The following is a 22,288-nucleotide window of genomic DNA, read 5'->3' as shown; positions in this document are numbered from 1 at the left end:
CTCATAAGTAACAGAGCCAGGATTCACCAAGGCAGTGCGACCCCAGAGCCCACGCTCATAACCCCTCCCTTCTCTGCTACCTCTTGTTCCTTAAAGGGTCTGTCTCTGCAACGACACGGAATTCACCACCGTGAGGATCTTCTGACTCTATGTGAACTGTGCAGCATCTGAATACCTTGCCGATTTCCCCCTTCTGTTATGTGTCTCCCTCCTTGGCTCTGGGACTTGTCAATCTGTCACTCTCTGGGTACGGTGACTTGGTAAATTGCATGTTCTCTCTGGGTCTGTTTCTTCATCAGTAAAATAGGGACAGAAGGGAGATGGCTGGATCAGATTTCTCAGGGCTTTTCCATAGCGAATGTTCTGGGATTCCCACATGCCCAGGGAACACCAATGATCTCACATGGCCTTCACAGCCACGTGCACACCCGTCGGTCAGTGCAGCATCTCCCTGCACACCGGTCTTCTCTCCAGCCCAAGGAGTTCTTATCCATTTACTGCTCGGGTGTGTGTTCCTCTGGTATTACCTCCCCCTTCTCCTCTTTGCCCTGCAAACTCTTGGCAGACCCCAGAGGCTGGATTAACGTCACCTCCATCTTGAAGCCTCTCCTGCCTTCTCCAGGCCACACTGATTTCTTCCTTTTCCAAAGATAGCTTGCATTAATTCCAGACATGGCCTCTCACATCGGCACGGCACTTCACAGGGGACAGAGCGCTGTGGCATGCAATATCTCACAGAGACTCACGAACACCGGCCACACCAGGATCATCACATCCATTATGTAAATGGAGAAGTAAAAAACCAGATGAGGGCAGAATTTTCCCAAGTTCACTCTACAGCCAGGGCCAGAACTGGACTGGAATCCAGACTTCTGACCCCCAGGCCAGAGCTCCTTTCCAGTCCTCACTGCCTGGGTTGGCATTAACTGTTTCATGCCTGAGTGTTCTGTGTCTCCAGTGCAATTTTGTTCTTGGGGGCAGGGAGCGGGTCTAATCCTCTCGTTCATGGACGGGCAGTGTGAGCAGCCAGGAGCCCGGGTACTGACCCTTGTGCACTAGCCTGAGCTCGTTTGAAACCTCGGCTTCCTCATCTCTGAAATGAGGGTTGCTCCAGTACCACCTGCCAGGGCCGCTGGGATTAAATGAGACAGCACAGGCGAAGTGTCCAGCGCAGGGCCTGGGACATAATCAGCGCTCAATAACTGTTTGCTGCCATCTCTGTGCCCGCCCCCCAGCCCCCATCTCCACTGTGGGGCTAATTCAAATTACCTTTCACTTGACAGGTGGTGACTCTCCCTCCAGGAACCAGATAAAAAGTGGGAACTGACCACTGAGCCACGCACAGCCCACACAGGCTACTCGGGGGTTCAGGAAGAAAGGCCCCTGGGGCTTACCTGACTTCAGAACTGTCCAGGTCTCAGCCCACCTCAGTGGTGATTCCTGTCGCTCGGAGATCTTACACCACTGTGCCTGGTGGTAACCATCAAGGGGAGAAGCCCCCATTTGAGGGTTTCACCAGCGCCAGGCCCGTGTGCTAAGCTTCGTACAAGTGGGATAGTGCACTCTGTGCCCCCACTCCCAGCCACACACCATGGAGGGCTTCCGGGAGGCTGAGCCTGGTTCGTCTCTCCAGCATCTCATCACAGAGTCTAGAGTGATGTCTCACCTGAGTCTGGGTCCCTTTGTTCCTGCAATGTGTTGGCACCTCCTCCTACCTGCGGCTATTTTAGGCAGAGAAGGAACCAAATATAAACCCTTGTCTTCCTGTGAGGTTACACTTGGGGATTGGAGTACAGGCAAGGTACAGAGAGGAAAATCCTGGACTATCAGCTACATTTACAATTTTTATCAGGATTAGTTTTCCTGCATTTTAATTATATGTATCACTTATACCACCCAAACTGGATCACTCCGAGGCATTCAAGTAGGTCCCCGGGTCATGCACACGGGGCGGGGCACAGCAGCCCACAGGTCAGTCCAGCTGTGTGATCTCGGGAAGACCGCACCAGTCTCTGAGCCCGTTTTCCAGGACAAAATCATAGTGATTCCAGCCTGCCTGGGCCGTTGAGAGGATTCTACTGGCGGGTGAACGGAGAGTGCTTTGTCCGCGGAGCAACCCGCAAAGAAGTGACGGCTGCAGAGATCCGCGTCGGCTCGGGGTAGAATTGGCAGCGGGGGAGAGCGAGTCAGTCGAGGCGGAAAGGGGGCGTGGGGAGATCCCGGGGTGGGAGTGCGCCACCGCTGCCCGAGGTGGGGCGCGGAGCGAGGGGGAGCGCAGGGCGCGGCGGAGTCGGGTTTCAGAGCGCGGGTGACTCAGGGCGCGGGCCGGGAGCCTGCCCGCCGTGGCCGCTGCCCAGCACCGCCTTTGTTTCCTGCAGGAAGGGCGAGAGGCGGCCAGCGCGCAGCGCCCCTTCGCCTCCGCGGAGCTGCGCGGCTCGGAGCCTTCGGGGCTCGGCAGACCCGGGAGATGGCGCCAAGGTAGGACCTGCGTCCTCGTGCCCTGGCCCCTCAGCCCCTCCAGCCCGCCTCACCTTCTCTCACTCGGCCCCTTCTTACAGGAGAAACGAACAGTGTTGGAGCGTGCTGTGGCTGCGTTGGTTCTGCGCGCTTCTCTTCGCTGCAGTTGCGACCCGCGCCGAGACAGGTAAGCGACCCGCCCTGAGGATGGAACCGGCTGCCTCTGCACCCTGGGGAAGTTGGTTTTGGCGGCCGGCGCGGCTGCGGTGCGCGCCTCATTCCTGGACATAAAAGGGAGTCCTCGCCGCTCCGTGCGCATTGGAGGCTCTGCCGCGGCTTCCCGGGTCAGGGCAGGGGCTTCCAGGGGTGCACGAGAGTCCCGGGCACCCAGGGCGGGTGGAGCGCTATCAGGGCACCCAAGATATCGAAGCTGGGCGCGGCCTCTCAATCTTGGGCAGAGCGGGAGTTTGGAAGCACAGCGACAGCATTGGAAGTTCCGCGGGGACAGTTAGCTTCAGCTCACCGAGCGCCCGCGCCCAGGTCGTGCGTGCTGCCTAACTCATTGTAAGGACAGGTCTGGTGCCCTCACTGCACGCAGGTGCGGAGCAGGCCCGCCAGCACAGACACCTGGATCCTCTGCCTGGAAAGAAATAACGGGACTGAATTGCTCTGATGCCTACCTTAGTTCTGAGTTAACTACGAGTCACGTCCCTCCCTGGGGGCAGTGGCGCCCAGGCTGTTGGGAAGAGCTATGGGCTTGGGAGCCAGAGGATCTGGTCCCTTCTGTTCCCCGAGGCTCGTTTTCCCCACCAGGACCCGGAGGCTGTTGGATGAATAGTGGGGTCTTAGTTAAAATAGATTTTGGTTGAGTTGTGTCAGGCTGCGTGGGTTTGAATTGTGCCCAGGTTAGGTGACCTTGGGCAATGAATTTCACCTCTCTGGGTCTCAGTTTCCCCCTTTGAAAAAAAGGAGAATAATCAAACCACCTTACCTCCTAGGGAGGCTGTGACGATAAGAGAGAGATTAGAAATAATGTGCTTTCCACGTGCTGGCACATACTGGTCAGAAGGTAAGTGCTAGAAATTACGGCTTGATCCTTGCAATAACCGTTGGAAAGCAGTGCAGGCGTTTTTACAGCGAGGACACTGAGGGGGAGAGAGGCTTAGGAAGTGGCCAGTCCACACGCAGGAGCTGAGCCGGGTCTGCAAGCTCCAGCCCTTCCTTGCTCATCCCTTTCTCCATGCAGTTCTGTGGAAGGGCTCTGCTCTCCACACAGTAGTCTCTGCCCCTTTTTGGATTTAGGAGGTTAGTACCCAGCCCCAGCAGAGGTGTGGGGAGAGGGAGGAACAACTTCTGTTCCTGTGAAGGAAATTGGGGATTGAGTGGGTGGCCTTGGTTAACTCTTTGTGTGCTGGAGGAATCCTGGACAGTCCAGACCATTGTCTCCTTGGGAGTGAGACCCAAACACGATGACAGCTTTTTCTGCCAGAGCGTGTCCAGCCTGGCATTTCTTGCAGATCAAAGGGCAGCTGGAGCGCAGTTTTGGCTTCTCAGCACCATGGCCCATGTGGGAACGCTGCAATTTTGCATGCGATATAGGTTACTGCCAACTCAGCAGCAGAGGGCCGCTTCAGGTTCTGTGGTCTTTGCTGAACTTTGCTGCAGCCCTCACCCCCCCAAAGGAAGAAGGTTCTGGGGAGAGACACTTTGCTGTTTCTTTCCTCCTCCTGTGCTTATCAGCTGGATCCCTGGATGTCAGGTCAGGGCTGTGGTTTCTCAGACAGAGGAAGTCCTGTTCCCAACCATAATGTAAAAAGGCTATGCTAGGAAACCCCCAGGAGTTAAAAGGGCCTGGGGAGGGCCATTTGCCACTGATGGGCACTCGGTGTCCTTTTGGGATTCTGAAGTGGATCTTCCTAGACAAGGGACATGTCCTCCTGCAAACCAAATTTTTTGTGCAGTTTAACTAGGTTACCACTTACGAACCATTCCACAGGATGAGGCAGAAGTGTGAATATGTCATGTGTCATTCATCCGGTCCTCACAATTACTCGGGGAGGTGGGGACAGGGACTGGTATTGTCTCTGTCCTTCAGATGAGGAAAGTGAGTCCCAAAGTCCTAAGGCCTCTCAGCCCCTCAGGGGTTCCTGGCCTTGTTTAAAGAGACCCTTGTTAATGAGACTCTTGCCTCTCACATCGATCCTCGTGTCCCTAACGGGTCACAGCTGAGTAGTAAAGTTACAGTATCATTGGAATACCCTCCAGTTTAGAAGATGAGGTTGTTGTGGGGACAGCAACAGTAGTGTCACAAGTAATTTGTTCCAGATAATAAAATACTGATATGTGCAAATTACTTGCTTTTCTATAAAGTGTTTGTGAACTGTAACATCCATTCAGAAAAGTACACACAGAAAGTACAGTCCAGTGGTTTCTCCCAGGACAAACACCCACGTAAACTAGGGCAGGAAGGAACATCTCCCCTGAGGCTCCTTCGGGCCCTTGGGCTGTGTTATCCCCTCTGTCACCTTGACATTCAAAGTGATCACTCCCTTACTTTTTTAAAAGTAACTGTAGTACCTAAGCATGTATCCCCAAATTCTAAACTTCCGTTTTACTTGATTTTGAAGTCTATACATGTAGGATGTCTTCTTTGGTGTGTGGCTTTTTTTCACGGAATATTAAGTTTTTGAAATTCATTAGTGCTGTTGCACATGGCTGTAGTCAGTCCATCTTCTCTGCTGTATAATATTTCACTGTATAATATCGTGTGCATTATCCATTTTTCTCCAACATTTGTTTCTTTTCCATTTGGGGCTAACATGGTAGTGTGTCTGTGAACATTCTTGCGCATGTCTCTGGGTGCACATGCACACGCATTTCTGTTGGTTCTACGCCTAAGAGTGGAGTGTGGGGTAACAGGCCGTGAAGTCGTCCAACCGAACAGACAGTGCACGGTCGGAGGGCACATCTTCCACTGCCGTGTTGAAAGGGACACAGCCACCAGCCTAGCAGGCGAGTCCTTGGTTTTTAGCGTCCTCACCAGCACTTGGTCTCATCACTGGGCTTAACTTCAGCCTTTCTCATGGGCACCTGTTAGAATCCTAACGTAGTATTAATTTATATTTTCCTGATTATTAAATCGATTGCCTTTTCAAATGTTTATTGGACATTTGGATATCCTGACTTACTTTTTTTGAGGTGAAATGCACGTACCATAAAACTAGCCATCTTCATGCGTACAGGTCAGTGGTACTCGGCACATTTACAGTGCTTCGCAGCCGTGTTTCTATCTACTTCTGAAACATTTTCATCACTTTAAAAGAGAACCTTAATTCCATGAAGCAGTCACTCCCCATTCCCTCATTCGAGTCTCACCAAGCCCCGGCAACCACGACCCTGATTTGCCCATTCCGGACATGGCACAAACGTGGAATTACACAATACCTAACCTTTTGTGTTGGGCTTCTTGTACTTAGCATATGTTTCCAAGGTTCATCATGGTGTAGCACATGTTAGTACTTCATTCTTTTTTATGGCTGAATAATATTCTGTTGTATGGATATACTACAATTGTTTTGTTCATTTTCCCACTCGTGGGGATACTTGGGTTGTTTTCACCTGTTGACTATTATGAGTAGCATTATTATGAATATCTGTATGCAAGGTTTTGTTTGAGTACTGGTTTTCAGTTATTTTTCATATGTAGAAGTTCTCCTTTTAGCCAAAGGAGAATTTCTGGGTCCTAAAGTAATTCCATGCTTAAGTATTTGAGGGACTCCCAAGCTAGTTTCCACAGCGGCCTCACCATCTCACAGTTGCACCAGCAGTGTACAAGGGTTCCGATTTTTTCATATTCTTGCCAACACTTGTACTTTTCCATTTATAAAATTATAGCTATTTTAGATCTTGTGTCACTGGCCCCTGCCTTGCCTATGCCCTGGCCTGTAATGAGCTACTGTTGCTCATATACCGTTGGAATTTGTGATGAATACAAATGATTGTAGTGTTTTAATTACTGGCTGAGTTTTTTGCTTTGGTCTGAAGTTGGAGATGCCTGTGGTAGCCTCAGGTCCCACTTGCGTGTTTTACAGCAGAGTGAAGGCTGGAAATCCCTGCCGCACAGAACCCCTCACAGCTCCCCGTGTATAGCTGGGATTTTGCAGTCCCCTTGACTTGGCACAGGTGTGAACTGATCCCCCTGTCTAGAGCGAGCTTTCTCACATTCCCTCTCTCTCTGAGGTCTAATCCTACCTATCAGCTTAAATGGCACCTCTCCCAGGGTCCTTCCCTGGATGTCTCCAACAAGCTTTCTCGTCACTAAACCCCTACAGCCTTCATCTCCCTCTCCAGGCCCCAGCCACTGCCCCGCTCTGTACTATCAATATGTTTATTCATTTCTACTTCCCATGGGAGCACCCTGAGGGTTGGGGTCATGCCTCATTTGTCCGGAGTTGGTCACTTGGGCTTTGGTCGTTTGTTATTATGATAAACCGTACTGCTGGGAACGTCTTCAGACAAATGGCCTTTATTTTCTTTTGGGGTTATTTCCTTAGTTCTATGACTAGATTCTCCCAAACGGACTCGCCCATCCCAGATAGAACTAGTTGAATAGTTCTTATGTGTTTAGATGGATTTTTCTTCGAAGCACATTCAGTCAGGCCATCCCCTAGTTTAATTGCTCTGGCTGAGCTCTCAATGCACCTGGGGTGGAGTCATGCCCCTCACCCCTGCAGGCCCTCCGTGGTCTGTCCTTGGCCTGCCTCCTGGTCTCCACTCACACGCAGCCCCTCTTGACTTGGGCTCACACCAAACTACCAGTAGGTTTCTGAATGAGGTACGCGATGTCCTACCTGTGTCTTTGCACAGACCAGTCCCTTCTGGAGAATGCCTTTCTCCTTGACCACGGGCCAACCCTATTCATCCTTCAAGGTTCCTTTCTGGGAAGCCCTCCTGCACTGCCAGGCGTATCGGGCTTTCCTCTGGGCTAACAGAGCATTCCCCCTTGTCTTAGTCACAGGGCTTTTCAGACTAGACCGTGCGTGACCTTTGATTACTTGTCTGTCTCCCCTACTACAGAGGAAGTTCTGGGAGGCAGAGACTGGGCCTTGTCCAACTCTGAATCCCAGGACCTATTACAGGGCCTGGCACAGAGCGGCCACTCAGCAGACTTTCCCAGTGAATCCACGGAGGAATGAATGGATAGGTCTGAACTGTGGTCTAGAGAGAGTGCGCCAGTTTACCACATCCTCCGTGGTATGTAAGTCACCCTGATTTTTTCTACAGCTCTGCCAGCTGTGGGGTGACCATGACTGAATAGCCAGGGTACATTATTGAGCTTTCAGTGTATCTTTCCTTTAATAACCTTCATAACTAGTTAGACTGGAGTTTACACTACTGTTACTTTACTCTTTTTCTATTCCACGTAATTGTATAAACAAATTTTCTAGCTTTCCCCTGCTTATCTTACTCCTGATAGCCTCTGTTTCGTTCAAAGTTGTATATTTATATTTTCTCTGCTAGCTAAATAGATGAGCTTATTTTCCCATTTTCTTTTCATGTCTACAGCCTGGTCCATTTGAAATGGACCATAGATTAGGGTGTGATCTGAAGTCACTTCTTTTCTACAGTGGTACACTGCATTCCCCACCGTACTAATTAAAATTTGAGCTGTTTCCTCATCATTTTGTTTCTTCTGGTTTTCATATAATTTTTTTTTCTTTTAATGATAGGATTTCTTTTTCCTGGAATCTCTATACTACCGGTCACTTTCTTTGCATATGTAGGTGTGTGTGTGTGTGTTTTAACCCACATGGTCTTGAAAATTGGAATATGCTTTGTACTGTGTTTAAAATCTGATGAGGGAACCCACCCCTGCTCCTTTCACTAAGCCGTGAGTTCTGTAGTGCAGGTTGATTTATCTCGTACCCTCCTCGTGACAAGCGTGGATACTGGGAGTGTTGTAGAGGTAGGGGCAGGTGAAGGTTATCGAAAGGAGGCAATCTGACAATAAGAGTCCGTTGAAGATGTCAATGTGCAGTAAAGAGAACACTCGACTGAGGCTTCACAGTCAGCAGCACACGGTGGGGCCTGAGCTGTTGCTGCAGACACAGGGCAGCTGAGATGAGCCAGATGTGTTGGGCGGAGCCAGGTTCGCTGACTGAGCACCTTCCTCTGCTCCACCCCAACTTGAGAGGGAAAAAATACAGGGTTAGGACAGAACCTGACATCTTTCTGGGCAAGATCTAATGAGGGAGGCATGAGTCCTAGGTCACCTAGTGAGTGCAGTCCAACCCTTATCCCCAACAGGACTCAGCTCAACTCAGCTTAACCCAAACCAACCCAATTTAATCCAATCCAAATAATTTCACACTTGTTGTATGTCCATAGACTGGACAGGGCAGAAAACTGTTCTAAGGGTCCTGATGTCACTCTCAAGTGACCAGCACCCCTGACCTCAAGTACTGGGGGAGTCCCTTCCCAGGTTCAGGGGGCTTGGCTGGAGTCTGGCTTGCAGGGAGAAGCCCTGCCCCAGGTCTCTCCAGGAGTCGCTCATCTCATCATTGAGAGACTCAAATGGGTCCCAGCGTAAAAGTCCCTTCCACCACCAGGAGGTCTTATGCAACTAGCTTCCTCCCAAAGGGCACATCTGTTGAAATCTTCAAAACTGTCTACCATGTGTGTTTTGGCTACTATTACAGATTTTTGTCTTTTTCCTATATTTCCTGGCTGCCTACACTCTCTGAGGCCCCCTGGGGTAGATGGTGGGGTGGCTTAAGAGTTGCATTGGACCCAGTGCCCATCCGGGAGGGACTCGGCCCCAGCAGTAGAGACCGGTGTGCAGCGGCTGGCTTGAACGCTAAGGAGCTTCTCCTGAGTGTCCTAATGCAGGTGCAGGCAAGCTTCTGCGCTGCCAAAGTAGGGACGCCCATTTCCACTGGAAGATGGGGAGGGGGTAAGCAAGCTTTGAAAGAGGAAATTTATTTTTTCAACCATGTTTTGAAATTTTGGTAATAATAGTCATTGTAAAAAATCTAGGAGGTAAAAAGAAGTTTATAAAGATCACATGTTATCTTGTGACTCAAAGATAAACTCCGCTACATTTGGTGGGCTCTCTTTCAAGTTCTTTTCCTTGCTTATGTATGCGTGTATATTTTAAATAGATCATCCTGTACATCGTATGCTGCTGCTTGGCTTTTTTTCCCTCCTTTAACAACCATCTAGGCACTTCCCCTGGAGCGTAAATGTTCTTCTCCATTGGAATTGCAACAGTATTTCATTAGGTGGGTGTCCCACAATTAAACAAGTCCCCCTTTTAGGCCCTTAGGTTGTTTCCGGTTGTAGACTATTATAAAGACAGTATCGTGATGATCCTATTCTTATAGCTCTGTATTTGACCATTTCAGTGATTATTTCCTAGCCCGAATTCCTAAAACAAATTGTTGGGTGTGGTGTGTGCCTGTGTTTAAGGCTTTTGTTGAATTCTTTGGAGAGGCAATAGTAACTCACAGTTCTCACAATGGCACAAGAGAAGCCTAGCTCACCCAGTCTTTGTCCATTGCTGCTGTTTTTCTGATTTAAAAAGAGAAAATAACAGCTATAGGGACAGTGCCAGCATTACTGCTCCAAAGTGTCCTTACTTGTGTGGAGCCCGGCCTTCCTCCCTCCCTTCTCCCATCATCCCAATTTATTCATCCATGTTGCCTGTGCCTTGGGGTTAGGGCCACAAGAGAAGGTTTTCCAGGAAATTAGAATGCAAGAGCTCAGGTCCCAAGGACCGTGGTGCTTCTCAACCCTGACTGCACCTTAGAATCACTTTGGGGATTCAAAAGGAACTTGATGCTCAGTCTTCCGCTGCTTCCAGGATTCTTCATGAATCTATCTGGGGTGAGGGCAGGCTTTTAAAGCTCTTGGTGTGCTTCTCAAGATGCAGCCAGGGACAAGAGCAACCAGTGTAGGCCAATAGCTTCCCCAAGAGGAAAGTCCCTGTTCATGGTTGCACCACAGGTGAGTGGCAGAGCTGGCACTGACCCCAGAGGGAGCTTCAGAGGGCATATACAGCTCATGCGCATGAGCTCTGGGATCCCAGGTCTCCTGGGTTCAAATCTCAGCTCTATTACTTCCCTTTGGGTGACTTGGGGTCAGTTACCTTTCTTTTTCTTATTGTCTTTATGTGTAATAGGACTATAATCTCTACGATGAACAGTAATAAAATAAGCATCAGGCCTGTATTTGGTGGCCAGTTTAATACCTCTGCCCTTCCCTGCTCCCACATCACTGTGGGTTCCTTGAGGGCAGGAACCCTACTTTATTTATCCATGCTTCCTCAACATCTGACATGGTATTAAACAGACACAATGAGCATTTGAATACATTAATGAATGAATCATTCAAAGCCTGAGACTGTGGAGATCTTAGTGAAAACCCAGCATTATGAGCCCTTGACCATAGCAAAGTCTGTGTGTTCCTGCAGCCCTGCTGGAAGACCTCCCGCAGCCATCCGCTGTCACAGATGATGGAGGGGAGAGAGCAGGGGTGAGAGTGGGGCCTGGATGGTTGCACGTCAGGGACAGAATAGAGGCCATGAAAGACAAAGGAAGGTATGCTTTTCAGTGTTGGAAAGTTACAATCATTCCTTTCCATCATTTGAACTCTGAACAGGGGTGTGCAGAGTTCAAAAGCTATGACAAACTGAAGCTAAATTCATGCAGTTTCAACAGTGTCACACGCAGAACTCCATCTGAACTTGGATCAGCCAGCTACTTCTCCCCTTCCAGCCACGCAATCTTAGCGGTAGCGAGTTCTGCCTATTTTCAGCACACAGGTCTGTCTCCTGGCCCCCATTCTCACCCATCCCCCCTAGTGCAGCCGCAGTCATCTGCCAGCATCATCAGCACCACCTGGGAATGTAGTAAAAGCGAAACATGTCCGGTCTCTCCCCCAGGCTCAGTAAGTCAGAATCTGCATTTTAATAAGGTCCCTGGTGATTCACGTGCACGTTAAAGTTTGAGCAGCACTGTAAAGCCGACTCTGATGATGTCACCTCTTCTTAGAACTCTTTGTCATCTTCCCATGCTTACCACCTGTTGTAGTAAACAACAGGGCAGCGGACCTCCAGAGGTGCCCACATCCTAATCCTCAGAAACTGTGACTATGTTAGGTTACGTGGGAAAAGGGAACTAGGGTTCAGATGGAATTAATATTGATAATCAGCTCAGTTTAAAAGAGGATAAGGAGCCCAGATTACCCAGGTGGGCCCAGTGTAATAATCGTGGGAGTCTTTAAAAGTGGAAGAGGGAGACAGAAGGAGTCGAGCAGCCTTCTTTGCTGGTGTTGAAGATGGAGGAAGGGGCCACAAGCCAAGAAATGTGGGCAGCCTTTCGAAGGTGGAAAAAGCAAGGAAATGGATTTTCCTTTGAAGCTTCCAGAAAGGAGCATAGTAAGACCTGTGTTGGAGTTCTATCCAGCAGAACTACAAGGTAATAAATTTGTGTTAATGGGAGTCGCAGAATTTGTGGTCGTTTGTTATAACAGCCTTAGAAAATGTTTGTGACACTCCTTAGCATGACGTTTGAGACCCCCTGAGGACCACAATGTGCTGTTCTGGCCTCATCTCCCAGAATATTTCTCCTCGCAGCCTGATCTCAAACCACACAGCCTCCAAATGGCTGGAGTACGGGGAGGGCCACCCCAAGAGTGCAGAATGTGGTTATTTTTTCATGTAACCCCAGTATCTAGCACCGGGCCTGGCCCCTAGCGGGTACTCGAGCAATGCTTGTTGAATGGTAACCGGGTGGAGATTCCCCTGTTGTGTTCTTTGTCTTGGACAAATCTCTGTCTCTCGTTGGGCCTCAGTTTCCCCATCTGGGAAGTGAAGGGGTTGGGCCAGGTAAACTCTAAAAGCACTATTGGCATGAACACGCTGGGGCACTTGAGTCCAGTTTGGCCAAACTTGGGGGCAGTTGGGAGAAGCGATTCACTTCAGCAGCGCTGAGCCCGGTTCAGATCCTTCACTGACATCCCAGCCCAGGGGACACAGTCGGGATACAAAACCGTGTCCAACAACTGTGTGTATTTGGGACGAAACAGAGACCACGGAGGCTCTCTCCCTCTGTCCAGTTACAGTGCCAAGTTGCTCACTCTCCCACAGAAAGAAAAAGGAGGGAAAGAAAACCGTTTCTTACTGCAGTTTTTCCATGTGACACATTTTCTAATTTTACTCCAGCCTTAACTGCCTGGAGTAGATGGCTCCATTTCAGCGTCTACCCCCGCCCTTTTTAGAATACGAGCTTCCAGTTTAAGAAACCGAACGGTTTTTAAAAAGAAATATAACAGCTTGGTTTGTTTAGTATCTGCAAGTGTGGGCTGATACTAGATTATAGCTGATGTCTTCATTTTGCTGGGGGAGGCTCTCTACAATGCACAGCACTAACCTAGGTTAGTACGCCATGGGTAGGATTCCTTGGTTCTGGGCTCAGCTGTGGGAGCTTGACCAAGTCATTTCCTCTCTTGGGCTCCGATACTTAATCTGCAAAGAAAGGAAATGCTGCCTCACCGTGGAGACTGTGCCTGGATGGGGAGAAGTGGCGGGTGGGCCCCGTTTCTCAGAGTTCATAGTTCTATTTGAGATGTCATTGGAATTGCCTGTGCCCAAGTTCCTGTCCGCCACCAGGTGTACAGTCTCTGCACTGCTGGTCTGCTGCACGGAGTGGCTGGCAGGTGTTTAGCACCTGGAAGAGTACTGTAGCTTTGTTTCAAAGAAATCGATTCTGCCCCTGCTCTGTCTACAGCAGCCAGTCTGTCCCTCCCATCCCTTCACCCCACCTGTGTCATACTCACTAATGAATTGCTACAGCAACCCCTTGCCATTGGGGCCTTCCCTCTCTCCATCTCTACCACATCTCCTCGCTGCAGAGTGCTTGCCAAAACACGGGCCCCCTCACGTCACATCATGTCCCCTCTTAATACCCTTCTATGCTTCTTCCTATTACAGCTCAGTAAAGCCCACTCTCTCCGGGCTGGATCTCGAGGCTTCTTTCCCCCTCACATCGTTCCCCACACTCGGGCTTTAGCCATGCTGATTCCTTGCTGGTCTCTGATTTGAATGAGTATATTCCCTTCTCCCAGCCTCTGTTAGTGTTGTCCCACAGTCTGGAATACTCTTTTTTCTCTCTTGAAATCCCCTGTCACCTTTTCTCCCTTAGAGACTTGCTGTGTAAAGTATGGTCCCTGCACCAGCAGCATCGGCACCACTCAGGAGCTTGTTAGACATGCAGGGTTCCAGGTCCTGCCCCAGACCTGCTGCTTCTGAATCTGCACCTTTCCCAGGTTCCTGGTGACATGTGGGCGTGCAGAATAGGGAAACATGGGCTTTTGTGGCACGGTGGTGAAGTACTGGGGCTTTGGGTCAGACGGAGCTGGTTCAGTTCCAGGCTTTGCATCTATTAGCTGGTGACCTTGAAAAGTTTACTAGTCCTCTTCTTGCCTCCATTTTCTCATCTGTAGAGATGATAATAATACCTATTTCAGAGTTCTTGTGACAGGTGCATGAAATCATGTCCCCAAAGCTCTTAGCACAGTGCCTGGCACACGGTAAACCCTCAATAAAGGGTCATGACCACAGTAACAAGGTTCAACCTCAATGCTAATGGATGTGGTCCCTAAACCCTCCCGTGGCCTCTCTCAGCATTGTGCCTGGTTCATTCCATCAGGGGCAGAATTCATTTGCAAGTGCATCTTGCCTCGGACAGGGAGGGCGGCACAATGCCATTCGTTTTGGGGGTTTGGAATCATTGAACTTGCAGTCATTAACCTGCTACAGACCTGCCTCAATAGAATCTGAACCTTATCCAGACCCCGGTGCTGTGTGCACACGCGGAACTGGGAGATGCAGGCCCTTGAGGCAAGTGGTTCGTGCTGGGGTCAGACAGAGCTGGAGAGAGATAAGCAGGCATAGTCTGATGTGGTAAGTGAAATATAGCTAAGCCAGGACTTTGCAAATGTGGGTGAGTAGGACAAGATTAATCCCACAGTTTCTGGCTGGAACACATGGCCACCCTATCAGCCTGTCAGAGCCTGATAGGTTTTTCATGTGTTCATTTGCTCACTCGCTTTCACTCAAATATTTATTTAAGCCCTACTCTGTACAAGGCAACGCAGTAGGCGCTGGGTGTGCAGTGATGAACTGATAGGCGTGGTTCCCACCCTCGTGCAGCCTGCAGTCTAACGCGGGACATAGACACTAAGTAAAGGATTGTACAAACACTTTAAATATTTATAAATAGTAATAAGTGTTATGAAGAAGCACAGGGAGCCAAGAAAGCACATACCTGGCCCCTCTAATCTGTACTGGGGTGTCAGGAAGGTCTCCCCGAGGAGTGACATTTGAGATGAGACGTGGAGGATGGAATAGATTTATCTGGGAAAGGGGCCGGGGCCGATGGGTTGGAAGGGTGGTGGAATGTTACAGATAGATGTGCAGAATGAGAGAAAGGAAGCAACAGCCTGTGTGTGGCCAGAGCATGGTGGGGGGGTGGGGGTGATGCAGGGTGGGGGCAGATTCTCCAGGATGGAAGCAAACTTTTGTTCTGTAGCTGCTTTCCCGAGCCTGGCCCTGGGCAAGCATTTTGGCTTCCGTGGTCTCGTGGGTCTAGAGCCATGCTCATAGCCCAGGGTTCACTGGCTGAGGGCTCTGGGTCCTGCTTCCTGCCTCTGCTTCTCTGAGAATAAATTGCTTCAGGTGGGGGCACAAAGCAGGGTCTCCAGCTTTGTGTTGCACAGAGAAGTGCAGTTAAGAGACTTGCAGCGGTGTGTTAGGGAAGCCGAGCTGGAATGAGAGCCCTGAGCCAACGTACTGTCCCCGGTCCTGCCTCAGCCATCCAGAGCCTCCCAGGCCATCACAGCTGCCTGGCTGAGAGATAGCGAGGGTCATGTGGGGTAACGATTCTAAGAATTGCCCTCTGCAGCTAGAGTCCAGTTAGCCTTGGCTTTGAAAAGCTTCTTCCTGTCTGTGCAGCGAAGAGGTTGCACCCCCTCCAAGCTCGTCCAGATCTGATGTTATCTCTTCAGATGTTTGCCTCTCTGGATCTCTGTTCCAGGGAGCATGCGTGTCCATAAACACAATGCAAAATTCTCTCACCACGGAAAGGAAACGAGGTCTTGGTGGGGGTGGGGGGCGGGAGGGAAGAACTCAGGTGGGAAGTTTTGAGGTGTCTCTGCATAGGGGAGCAACTCCTTAGGGATGGTGGGATGTGGGCAGCGCAATAACCCCCCCACACACACACACACAGCGCGGCACTCACAGCCCCACTGTTTATTTCCTGTATCCATTTTACTCAGCGGTTGGTACCTGTGGGTGGGGGCATGGGGCGTCCTGTAACAACAACTGGGGAATAATTTAGAACTTTTGTATTAAAAGAAACACCACACGTGTATTATAGAGTGGAGTGCACAGCTTAAGTGCCTTTAAAGATAAAGCAGGGGGCTTGAATTACATTTCCAAGCTCTGAGGGACTCTTTGGCTGGACTTAAGCCCTTGGATATACAGTCCCCTCTCTTGGATGGTAGGATGCTTTAGTGAAGAGGATGTTATGTATAAATTTGAGGTCCTGAACCTGTAGGGAAGGCTCAAAATTATTGCAATGTGTGGCAGAACCCATTCTTGTAAAAGCATTTTCTCTGTCCACAAATACAGAGTGCTCTTGTGTGTCAAAAGCGCTATTAATTTTTGTTTGTTTGTTTGTTTTTTGCCATTGACAAGACAGAGATTGCTCTCCAAAGCTCTTGTACTAGAACTGCCCACTCCATGAGGGAAAGACCTCAACAGTGCCTTTCATACAGCAGGTGCTCAATAGATGCTAGCTGAATGAACAATGTGTGTACCAATGGCCAAAAGAAGCTCTCATCTCTCAATCTGCGTTCACCTTTCAGGAGTAAGTGTGTGTGGCTGCATTAGCATGGAAAGTTGGGTGGAATGTGGAAAATGCCTCTCATGCATATGCATGTGGGAGACTGGCTGGTCCCACTCAAGTTCAAGGTTTCTAAGAATTGCTCTTTGGAGGCAGCCTCCTACCCAGTGTGGTTCGTGCTGCATAGTGGCTCCTTGTGGGAGAAGGCACAGTTCACCATTCACACTCCTTGGATAGCTGGGGGTCCTAGGGCTCCCTTGTGACAAGGCCCAGAGATCCCCCAAATATTTCACTTCCCTCAAAGTCCACTGGGGACCTTGAGGATCCAGAAAATGCTGGACTTTCAGGATCATCTATTCTAGCTCTCCTAAGTTACAGATGGGAAGACAGAGGCTCAGGCAGAACAGGGACATGATGACAGTCACACAGCTAAAGTACAGGAGAGCTGGGTCTAGAACAGGGTCTTCTGATGTCCAGGGGGGTGGCATTGTACCACCCTAAAGTCCCGAAGTGCTGCTTGACAGTAGATGTGTTGCCAGTCTTTTCCACCTCAGGGATGTGGGAGGAAAGACAGGGGAAGGAATTCACCTGTGCTGAGGGTTTTTTATGTGTGTTTAGTGCTGAACTTTGGAAACATCAGATGGACTTCAAATTCCAGTTCCTCCATTCACTGACTATTTCTCCATTTACTTGGGAAGATTGCCCCGGAAGAGCATTTTGGCTTCCTCCTCTGGATGGGTGTAGGAGAGATCCCGCCTCCTGGCTGTGTAATGCTGGAGTGCCCAGAGTAGAGAAGAGAGAGCAGGCATTCAGGGGCTGGGGCTCACCCCTAGCCCACAAACCCCACCTGCTGTGCAGCAGCATCACTGGGAACTTTTACAACTTGATGAGGCCCAGAGACTCTGATTGGGCTGGGAGCCACGCATCAGTATTCCAAGGCCCCCGGGTGATTCTTTAGCCCAGCCAGGGATGCTCAGTATTGACCATGCATTCCATGAAGGCAGGGGCAGGGGACAGGTCGGTCCTGTTTCCATGAATCTCCAACACAACCGTGCCAGGCACGTGGTGGTTGGTACTTGTGAACGAATTCTGAATGGATGAACAAGATGTGCTTGGACCTGATGTTATCCTGTACCACCTCCTACCCCCTGAGAGCTGGGTATCATCGTCTCTGTGTCCAGATAAGGAAACTAAGGCTCCAAGAAGTTACAGCTGGCCCACGGTCATCTGCTAGTAGGTGGCGGAGGAAGGACTTCATGCAGGCCTCTCTAATGATGAATCCCACATCCTTCCCCTGCACCTGCTGGGTGAGGCTTGTCCTCCTTGGGACCCCCCAAAGTCACTCGCCCTCAATTCCAGGTCTCCAGTTAGGGGTGTCTCCTGGGTACTCATTCTGGAGGGCCCAACTCCTCCTCCACGACTCCGGAGGCACAAAGGCTGTTCCTCCAGCAAACATTTGGAGACCGTCAAGTACTTTCATCTAGATTAAACAAGAGCTAGCCTGTTTCGAAATATGACTTCAGGGTCACCATCTGTCCTGGCTGTTCCTTAGACTCAAATCCCAGTTCAGAGCCAAACAGGGCTCCAACATCCTGTGGAGAGCAGGTCTCTGCACAATGAAGTAGGAAAATCGGTAGAAAGAAGCAGTGTGTTTGGTAACAGCTGTAGGACAAATTTTTTATGCCATCTGTCCCCCCTGCTCAACAGCATCCAAGTCATTATACAGGGTGGGGCAAGAGCAGGTTTACCGTTGTTCATATGGAAAGTAACACAATAATTAATGAACAATACAGGAATAAACTCTGTGTTTCACATACTCTCAGCCGTAAGCCTTCTTGTGCCCCACCCTGTATGTGCGGCCCATAGAGACTCAACCGCGCTCATTCCTGTGTCGGGCCCTTGCTGTGTATGGAGCACTTCCCATGCCCCGACTTCTTTAGGGGAATGGGTGAGGGTGGTCTGCATAGTAGATAGCTGTGGGAACATGACATAATGGAGGCACTTGAGTGGGTCACATCATCAGGCTGGGCCTCAGTTTTCTCACCTTGGGGACATTGGACTGGGTACTTGCTGAGGTCCTTCCCAGTTCCGAAGGTCGCCCAACTCTCCAGGCCTCCATCAGCCTTGGTCAGTGTAGGAGAGATTTCACAGCGCCTGCTGAAGCCATGAGCTCATTTTGTCCCCAGGCTGCTTCTCTGCTCTGACTGAAGTCACACGAGCTCCTCTGTTGGGACGCCCTGGGCCGTTCCCAGGGCAGCTTGACTCTGCCCCGGGCATAACATGCCAAGTGCTGAGAGACTGCAGGAAAGTATGTCTCCTGCTGATGCCAAACTACCGCCTGCGCTCCACATTCCAGATCGCTCAATCCCACCCTCTCCTTGGCACGGGGAAGGAAGGGGGCCCGACTCCCAGGGGCAGCAGCTCGAGGTGAAGTGGCGATGCCTCCTAAAATGGTCAGCTGCAGCCTCCCTCAGAAACCTGCTGGGGCACCCCGTTGTCTGTTGGGTAAATTTTAGCCTCCTTGGCTTGACATTCAAGGCTGTCCACAATCTGACTCCAGTCTCCTAAGTGAAAAAGTGGTTAAAAGTAAAAAACGCTGGGAAGGACATCCAATGGCCCACATGTGAGTCCCACTCATCTCAGTTACCAGCTCTTTGGCTTGATCTCCTTCAGCATCAGTCTTCTCGTCTGCAGAATGGGATACCGATAGTCCCCAGCGTATCAAACTGTCCTGAGATTGAATGAGCTAATGCATGTCAGTATAACACTCCTAAATCTGTATTTATCTAGATGCATCCTTCTTCCTGCTCTAATTCTGGAGGTTACCTAAGGGTCCCATTGCTCCATCTCCCAGAACAACACATCTACCCCCAGTTTTCCTACCTCCCCTCCTCCAGCCCTGTGGGTTCGCTTGTGTTCTGCTGAGTCCAGCTGGTTCACCTGGGCAATGCCTTGCAGGTCTATCTCATGGGCCCCGTCCTTCAGTTCAGGGCTCTATGTGTTGGTGTCCTGTTATCTGCTGAGCTCATTGCTACTCAGGGACCAGAGTCTGAGTCCTCTTGATCTCATAGAGTCCAGCCCAGGGTCAAGTCTGGATAAGGTCTGCCTCTGGACGCTGGTTGTGGGCCAGTCCAGACCCTCAGCTAGGACCAGGATAGCGTGGAAGGCAGAGAGGCCCACTCTGCCTTCCCTTCGGGGATTCTCTCTCCCCTGTGGCTGAGTTCTCTTGGGCTGGGATCCTGTAAACGACGAATGAATTGAGGCATGTGGTCAGCAACTCTTTAAGAGACTTTATTGACCATGTGGTTGTCAACCCTGCCAGAAAATTCAAGAAACACCCAAGGACATGTCTCACTTAGAGAGACTTAAAAATCACCAGAGTTACTCTTCCAAGCTCCTGCCTCCATGATGGCCCTTCCATCCCATGGGGCAGGCGGTGAGGATGGGGGTGGGAGATGTATCAGGAGCAGGCATCTTAATTGTTCTGTTCCTGGAACCTCAAGCATTGGCCTGTCCTATCCCATCCTGTCTTACCCTGTGTTCCCAGTTCAACTCTAACGCCCAGATAGGCTATGAGAGGCCTCCCTAAGGCCTCCACCCAAACCTCAAGAACTCCAACAGTGTAAATGGAGAAGGGGAAGCATATGTTGTTCCTCACCCAGGTCCTTGTTTCAGGGAGCGGGGAGGGGGAGGCAGCTGGAATTTAGTCTGAAGTCTAGGAGGCCAGTGTGTTTATGAGCGACACTCCTAACTCCATCGAGTGGTGAGAGCCAAGGGCATGCATTTTGCAGAAGGCTGGTCATTCAATCTGATTAAGGGTCTGCCAAAAGGATGGAGAAAGATCTCAGCCTCAGGGAAGTTAGCGTCAAGCCTCTGTGAGGTTACAAAGACAAGTTTGCCCCACTGTCTGGAAGGAGAGCATTCCTATGAAGCCTTTCATAAGCCGAAATGGCGTCAAGTGAAGAAGCAATTACCGTAGGACACATCTTGTGAACGGATGTATGAAATAAATGGAGGTAAAGCACAGATGCCCCAAACACCCTGCAAAGCTGCAGAGGCTTGCTGCTGAGACGCTGAGTGCAGCTTCTGGGAAGGGGCTCGGTGGGGGCCACTCTTGCTGCTTGGGCATGCACTGCTTCTATGAGGCCTGCTGCAAAACAAATGCTGGGTGCTATTTTCACCTTTTTTCATAAAAGCAAAATCCTCTTTGGATTGCCTGCCCTCAGTTAGTGTAAACAGGTACGAATGTAAGTCTTTCATAGCAGCGAAGTAGTGTAAAGCGAACTTTCGAAAGGTGGGGACACCTGTACTACATTATACCAGAGTGAGGCTGTTCGGCCTATCGAGCTAAACGGTGCTGTGGGATTACTATGACAATAGCCCGTGTTCATTAGGATGCTCTGTGATTGAGGATAATAAATGCTACGTGCTAAGACAAGTATATAATCCCTCTTGTCCAGAATCCAATAAGCTCATTCACTTATTCACATGGGCATTAAACATTCATTTGTTCATCCGTCCATGCTCAAGTTTTGCTCACCCCAGGCAAGGGCCTGTGCTAGAGGGGAGGGGTGGAGAAGCTGGGAGATTCAGAGCTGAAATGGGAAATGATGCATCCTCACCTGGAGGGATCTAGGCCCGTGGAAGGCACAAACAAGTAAACAGATAACAGCGGAGCAGTTGGGACTTACTGGGAAACTCAGCCAGGAGGGTTTCTTGGCAAGATGGTGACTCATTTGTAGTCATCTAGACAGAGTCACCCTGAGGCCCAGCTCCCGGTATGGCTGGAGTGGACTTTCCTGGATGTCTTTAAGCACCTTAAGCTCAGTACAGGGCAGGGGAGCTGGGGAAACAGGGGAAGTTGCTGTCACCGCCCTCCTGAAAGACATGGGCTCCTCCTGGTCAGGACAGGCTTCCCCTGGGGACCAACTCCCTTGGGACCACAAGCTTCCTCCAGCTTCAGATCCCTTGCCCAATATTTGCAGACTGTGGGCTGGAGCTCCCAAGCCCCTCTGCATCCTCCAGCCCGGGGCTACTTGGCTGCCTCACCCCCGGAATCTACTCACTAGGGGGCTCAGCCTCCCATCAGCCTGGCGGGGATGTCGCTCATTTGCTGTGCTATGAGCAGGAGGAAGCCCCATCTTGGCTAGGCCCCTGCATAGGTCTGTCCCCTGGCAGAGGCCTCTGGAGTCCTGCTCAGTCCTGTGCATGGGCCTTAGCCCTGTCCCTCTCTACCTGTCCATGTCCCCTGCTCCATGACTCCCCACAGCTGACCTCCCCATTCCAGCATTAGGCTACCACCTTACCCTCCACCACACAGGTAGGGCAGTGGGTCTCAAACCTGAGGGTGCCTCGTCTCCTGGAGGGCTGGTTAAAGCACAGGGTGCTGGCCTCACTGCAGTTTCTGATTCAGTAGGTCCGGAGCAGAGCCATGAATTTATATCTCTGATCACCTCCCAGGCTGCCTGCCGCTTCGAGAGACAATACTCGAGAGGCAGGTGCTGATGTAAAGGAAAGTGGTTTTATTCAGGTGCCAGCACCCTGAAAGATGGGGGACTCTTGTCTCAAAGCCCATTCCCTGGGAGATGGGGAACTCTTGCTTGAAAGCCCATCTCCTCTTCTCAGTGCAGGCAGCCTGCACTTTATGAGGAGGGAGAGGGGAACAGAACGATGCGATCAGGGAGGGCAGTTGAAAATTCCTCTGCGTGCAGACGAGCATGATCCATTTCAATGAGGCGAGTGACGGTCTGGTGGGCTTCTTCCTGGTTTAGTCATCTGGGCTCCACATCATCCTGGCTCATGGATGAAGGTCAGCAAATCTCCCGGAGCGGTGATGCCTGAAGGTCAGAGTCTGTATCTTTTGAAACTAGTTCCTGGGAATCTTACATAAGCATGCCGCTTATCTACATGCTACATATCAGAGTCAG

At 50.4% G+C, this 22,288-nt stretch overlaps 1 protein-coding gene across 2 annotated transcripts in view; it reads left to right on the top strand.

The window, feature by feature from the left end:
* The first annotated feature begins 2,075 nt into the window (after positions 1-2,075).
* The window catches only part of COL15A1 (collagen type XV alpha 1 chain), a 95,172-nt gene continuing 74,959 nt past the window's right edge, over positions 2,076-22,288 (top strand). Inside the window, exons 1-3 of one of the 2 annotated variants that reach the window (XM_053922292.1) lie at positions 2,076-2,159; positions 2,379-2,478; positions 2,559-2,644. In XM_053922292.1, coding sequence (XP_053778267.1) covers positions 2,468-2,478; positions 2,559-2,644 — 97 coding nt within the window. In that variant the 5' untranslated portion in view covers positions 2,076-2,159; positions 2,379-2,467. Of the gene's footprint in view, positions 2,160-2,323; positions 2,479-2,558; positions 2,645-22,288 lie in introns of those variants that run through there. The other variant, XM_045195269.2, reaches the window with a different exon arrangement.

Source organism: Desmodus rotundus, chromosome 1 (genome assembly GCF_022682495.2).
Source record: "Desmodus rotundus isolate HL8 chromosome 1, HLdesRot8A.1, whole genome shotgun sequence".
NCBI lineage: Eukaryota > Metazoa > Chordata > Mammalia > Chiroptera > Phyllostomidae > Desmodus > Desmodus rotundus.
Note: the sequence above shows the minus strand (reverse complement) of the source record. Positions and strands in the feature narration are given on the sequence as shown.